Source organism: Limulus polyphemus, unplaced genomic scaffold (assembly GCF_000517525.1).
Source record: "Limulus polyphemus unplaced genomic scaffold, Limulus_polyphemus-2.1.2 Scaffold179, whole genome shotgun sequence".
Lineage (NCBI taxonomy): Eukaryota > Metazoa > Arthropoda > Merostomata > Xiphosura > Limulidae > Limulus > Limulus polyphemus.
In genome coordinates, this window is record NW_013665789.1 from 492,677 (window position 1) to 498,980 (window position 6,304).

At 32.9% G+C, this 6,304-nt stretch overlaps 1 protein-coding gene across 2 annotated transcripts in view; it reads left to right on the forward strand.

The window, feature by feature from the left end:
* LOC106478094 (ribosomal protein S6 kinase alpha-2-like) overlaps positions 1–3,222 on the forward strand; it is a 122,425-nt gene extending 119,203 nt beyond the window's left edge. The window contains exon 20 of one of the 2 annotated variants that reach the window (XM_013938609.2): positions 2,945–3,222. In XM_013938609.2, the coding sequence (XP_013794063.1) occupies position 2,945 (1 nt within the window). In that variant the 3' untranslated portion in view covers positions 2,946–3,222. Of the gene's footprint in view, positions 1–466; positions 485–2,944 lie in introns of those variants that run through there. The other variant, XM_022381620.1, reaches the window with a different exon arrangement.
* Positions 3,223–6,304: the final 3,082 nt, after the last annotated feature.

The following is a 6,304-nucleotide window of genomic DNA, read 5'->3' on the forward strand; positions in this document are numbered from 1 at the left end:
CGCACTAATCGAATATTGGTTATAAAAAAAAATTAAGCGCACTAAACGCAAACGCATTAATCGAGAGATCCCTGTATATTAAGAAATCAAAAGTTGTATTATGTTTCAAAACATCATGATTTAACAATATGTACGTAAAGAAATGAAAAATGCTGTTTTTTGATATGTTGATAGATATATTTTGAATATCCTGGTTTAAAACAGAGAAAAACACGCACTAAAGAATAAATAATTTAGCTTAAACTTTTTCCTTGTCAGTGTTAAGTGATAATAATTTTAAAATTATAAATAAATACTAAATTTAAATAGTTGTATCCTCGAGTCTTCAGTTTGGGAAAAATAGTTATTCTATGACCTTTGAGAGATGGTAAATCTGCAATAGTCTTAAGACTGTTCTCAACGGAATATTCCTATAATGCTATGTTGGAGCTTATATTTGTAAATCAAACATCCGTCCCTTATTTAGATAGAACTGGATGTACCCGAAGAAGTAATTCAATATTCAATGGAAAAATAAGCCCTGTAGAGCTGCCGATCGCTAGATAAACAAGCTATGGTGGGAGGTACAGTATGTATTCATTATTTTATAATTATCACATTAATAGGATAGAATTGTATATAAGAATGCGTTGTATAAAATCCACAAGATTCAGTTTTATTCACGTTTTCGAACTATTGTCTAACTTGCACATGCGCACTCACTGAATGTGGGCGATAACTAGAGATGCGTCACGTGGGGTATAGCGCCTATGTACAAGTCGACGACAAGTTTATGTAAGTTTTGATAGACAAAAACGGAATTTTATTTAAAATAATAAAAATCTCAACGTTTCGACGACTCCGGTAGCTGCCTTCATGTGCAACATTAAAAACAGTTCAAATGTTAAGTTTGTTTAGTGCCTCTCTGAAAATGGCAAATCAATCGTCAAAATATTGAACACTTCAAAATTTATTTACAATAAAATTGCATTCCTATAGTGTGCGTGGATAAACTAGAGCTTACGTCAGTTTATTGTTCGTCATTTTTTGAAAATTTTTAGATACTAAGACCTATTGGGTATAACTAGATACCAAAAGAGTAAAAAATGTCTAGCTTAAGAGCTTATAACGTTAAAATTCGAGGTTAGAGCCCCACGATTGGTAGAGTACAAATAGTCCATTGTATTGCTTTGTGTTAAATAAAAAAAGCAAGCAAAAGAATCAAATATTGTTTTGTTGGAATATTTTTGTCTATGAAAAATATTATTTTTCTTTAAAGAAGTGATCTTTAGTTGAGTTTTAATTACTTTAAGAACCAGGGAAGTTTAGTAACTTCACTTTCAGAATACAGTTGACGTTCTTCAACTAACAAACCTATATATATATATATATTAACACTAATTAAAAAACTTTTAAGGTAAAACTTTCAGACAATTACAATTCATAGTCCGAATGTATTTACGAGCTAAGCAATTCTTAACCCAGAAAGAGTAATTCACAGTCTGAACATATGGACGAATCAAGATATTTTAAATCCATCGAATATAATTTGTAGTCAGATTATATATGCTTTTGAGATGAATTCAGCTATTTCCAACCTTCAAAGTAAAATCCACATTCTAAATATAAGACAATGCATAGTCTGAATATTTTCACGAATCAAACGTTTTAAGACGCACATAATACAATTTACCCACATTTAGCAATAATAATAAAAGTAACGTAATTTTAACCTTTTCGCAGTATATGTTGAATTTTTTCAAAACTAAAACAAAATATTATAATGCTCATAGTCCGAGACAGTAGTATTTAAAGACTAGTTAAATTGTGTAAAAACGTGACTTACCCGCTCTTCTATCTCTCAGATGTCTTGATGTATGACGTAGTATATATTTTATTAGATGCTTTAGTTTTGTTGATTCCGATAACTGGTGTTTTTAAGCTTTAGAAAATCATAATCCATTGCTGGTTTCAGTATAATATTATTATCATATTATATATTATTGTTTTAGTCTCTTAAACTCTGGCCTTAATCCAACGTCAAAAATTTCGCTTAAAAGTTAGCTACTTAGGTTAGTCAATATTTTGTTAGACTTTTAGTAAAACCTTTTCTACTACCTCAATTCGTTAAATTTATGAAATATCTTAAAGTTTGTTTGTAGTTAAGCACAAAGCTACACAAAGGGCTATCTGTGCTCTGCCCACCACGGGTATCAAAACCAGGTTTCTAGCGTTGTAAGTCCGCAGACATACCGCTGTGTCCCTGGGGGGGGGCATATCTTAAAGAAACTTTTGTTAGTGTCAAAACTTAAGCTCGTCAAATTTGTACAGATCTTAATATATTTTTATATTCTTAAAAATCATGGTATTTAAGTTTAAAAAAAAAACACTTTTAAACCATGATAACGTCCAAATTTACTCTTGTCCAATTTGACCACGATCTTAATGTCATATTTAAAGAACCTAGGTTTAATTTTTGTTATGTTTTTGACGACCTTAAAGAATATTATGTTAATTGCCTAAGCTATGTTCGTCAGCTCGTAATATTGTAAATAAACAATGCTAGAAATTCAGATCCTAATGTCATCATTAATAATGGTACCAATCATGTTACTTAAATTTTTAAAGAAAATGTTGTTATTGTCCTAATTTCTGCTTTTCAGATTTAGTAAGTTTCTTAGATTGTATTTAATAAAGTTAGTAGACTTATTAGAAGACCTTAAGAAATATTGTGCTAATGTGTAAATTAAAGTATTTCTAAATTTGTTCATATTCTGTGTTATCCACAATTATGTTCCAATGTGATACGTAAGCATATCATGTTTTCTACGTGCTTTCATTGATATTGGGATTGTTTTAAAACTTTCGTTTAGTCACTTTCTTCGAAGTTTTGGAATAAGCACATAGTCCAGAAAACTGATGAAATTGCCTTGCTCTATTTGCCTTTGTGTCTTTGTTCTCTTAGGGAGATAATATCTACTCTGCCTTTGGGGATGTTGGTACATGGTATTGAAATGAGTCAACGGCTGTAACATCCTTTGCTGGTCGAATAGATGATATCTGTATGTCACAGCCGACGAATGCTGTAGGAGATTGATCAGCCACGTGGTGACTCTATTGCAAGAGAAAGAATACGAACTTTCTTGCATGATCGAAGCATTTATTCTTTCTCAGTTCTACCCGGTTCCTGTTCGAGTATAGTTGTACAGAAGTCAATCTCGAGAGAGAAAAAGCTGCAGAGTTATATCCTGAATTGGTAGAAGGGATCATGTAAGTGTTTACACCAGTACGTACACTGTTTTTTTTGTTTTAGTTTATTAATAAATATTGTATTCATTGTTCTATCAAACGTGTCCACTCTCCTTATTTCTCATAGAGGCTAAGCTTAAAACTCAGTGAAGTTTTCAATCACAAGTTCCTTGTTCGACCCCGCTATTATTAAGCGGACCTATCTAATACTTGCAAAGAAATTATTTCTCCTGAGAATTTGCTCTGATTGTAACGAAAACTTTAATGATAATTGAAACTATTGGAGTATAGTTGATATATTTTTGTCTTTTAAGTATTTAAAACAAACACAAGGGTATCAAAAGCTAATTGAAAGTTGTTTCGTCTTTCAATGAACCAGCTCCACTTATTATTCCATTATCTAATTAAGAAACTGTTTCTTGTGTTCTCATCTCTGATATTTCACGCAGAAATACTTTCAGATTAGAAGATTGGATAGTTAAAATTTAGGTCCGAGTATTGGCTAAAGTTAATTTGAAAACAACTTATTATTTTTTTCTCAGTCGTAATTGCGTCAGGTGTGATCTAGTAATTAGCGTGCCAGACTGTAAACACTAGGGTTCGCGTCACGGTGAAACCCTACTATTCGATTAAAGTAGCCCAAGAGTTGGCGGTGAGTGCTGTTGGGTAGTTGTCTTCCCTCTAGTCTATCAGCTTAAAAGTAGGGAATGTTAGCGCATATAACCATTGTGCCGTTTGTTTGTTTGTTGAGTTTCACACATAGCTACTCGAGGGCTACCTGCGCTAGCCATCCATAATTTTGCAATGAAAGACTAGAAGGAAATCACCTAATCAACAACACCCACCGCCAATTCTTGGACTACTTTAACTGAATAGTGTGATTGACCATTGAATTACATCTCTCCACGTCAAAAAGGGCAAGCATGATCGGCAACAGATTTCCATCCCGCGACACGCAGATTGCGAGTCGAGCGCCCTAACAACGAAGCTGTGCATGCCTCTTCTGTGTAACTTTGCGCAAATTTCTAAAACATACAAGCAAACAAACTCGGGCAGAATTAATAGGATTATCTATTTTAATGACAATATACACACACACATATATATGTATATATATGTGTCAAGTGGGACGAAACATATCAACATTTTCTTCTTTGCTATTAAAATGGCAGAAGAAAACTCTGCTTGAACAGGTAAAGTGTGCGACTTCTTGTTTTGCTTCTTAACGAAATTAAGTTGAGATTAACGTTCATAAGCTGCTGGGATATATTTAGCATGCGGAAAAACAACAACGACAGCAACAACAACAACAAAAAAAAAACATAGCAATTTAACCAATAAGAAAACAGAATGTTTTGTCTTATTTTTGTTGCCATGGTAACGAGAAAAAAGATATTTTATTAGAATGTCATATGTGTATAAATGTGTAGAAGACCCATTAATAATACGTACATGTATTTATCTATTTTAAATCTAAAAACTTAATGTCCATAGAACGAAAGCTTAAGAATATTAAGGAATCATAAGGGAAAAGAAAAACTTTTCATACCTTTTATTTCCCATGAAATATAAGTATTGTTACTTTATATGTTATAATCCTTTGAAAGGCTTAATGTTTCAGCAAAATTTGATATCAAAAACGATTTTATGTTTATAACATATTAATCTGTTTTTGAAATATGAGAAATGATTTCTCACTTTTTTATCCTACGCTTTAGTTTTCTCTGTATTGTTTGTACATTTTCTGTCAAGTTGTTTGTTGTTAAACACAAAACTACACAATGGGCTTCCTGTGTTGTGCTCATCGAGAGTATTCAAACCCGATTTTTAACGTTATAAGCCCTCTAACCTTCCGCTGAGCGACGGGAGGAGGGGGGTCTTGGTTACTAAGAAAACTATTTACTGCATTTATAAAATGCATAGTATTACAGGCGTAATGTTGTTTCATAGAAAAGATGGAAATTGTTTCCACATAATATTTAGTTTACGAATACTACGCAAATTACTTGTTGTTTATCCCTTCTCTATGAAGTGTAATTCTTGAGAAAGAAACTAATGATATTGGGTGATGCAATACATTTTTCCATCACTTTATTTTTTGTTTTTTCATGTTTAAGTAAATTCCACTATTGCAGGTCAGCAATAACTAAATCATAGTTAAGTTTTAATGTTTGGAATGTTAAAAAATGATTAAAATAATCAACCGATACACTTTAATAGCAAGTATAGATAGAAACAAATAGTGCAGAAATATGGAAAACAATCAACATTTTCTTTCGGTTGCATATTATTAAACGGAAATATGAATATATTAATTCATTTTACAGTGTTGGAAAAAATTATTGCATCCTCCAGTTTGTTTCATACTTTTCTTGGTTCCTGTAATTGTCAGAACTTGTGTAAAACTGTTATGGACATTGTGTGGTGTACGCTGACTCGTATTTCAGCCATCCAAACACATATAAGCATCTTTATTAACAAACCTAACGTGACACATGTAATACAGAAGACAATCAACAAATACTTGACAAATATGAATGCCCACAGTGGCATAGTGGTATGTCTGGGAACTTACAACGCTAGAAACCGGGTTTTGATACCCGTGGTGGGCAGAGCACAGATAGCCCATTGTGTAGCTTTGTGCATAATTACAAACAAACAAATACGAAAATGCGTAATAAAACCTAGATTTAAAGATAACGCCACTAATTTAATTGACAAAATGTGGTCACGGAATATGTTTCGTGTTTTAATATTTAGTTGTGCCCCTCTGGCCTTGATAGCTACTTGACATCGCCGTGGTGTAGAAAGATAGAGTGCACCAGGGGTGAGTTCATGATATCACGCGCGGATTAAAGCTTCCCGTATTTCTAAGGTGTTTGTTGGTTTCTTCTTCTCTTGCACTTTGTTACCCATTACCTTCCAGAGGTTTTCGATAGGGTTGAGATCGGGCTGCCGTCTGGTCAGCGTAGTGTCTTGATCCTTTCCCTGCGAAGATATTCCTTCACATGAAGCAATGAAGTACATGTATCACATGAAGCAATGAAGTACACGTATCACATGAAGCAATGAAGTA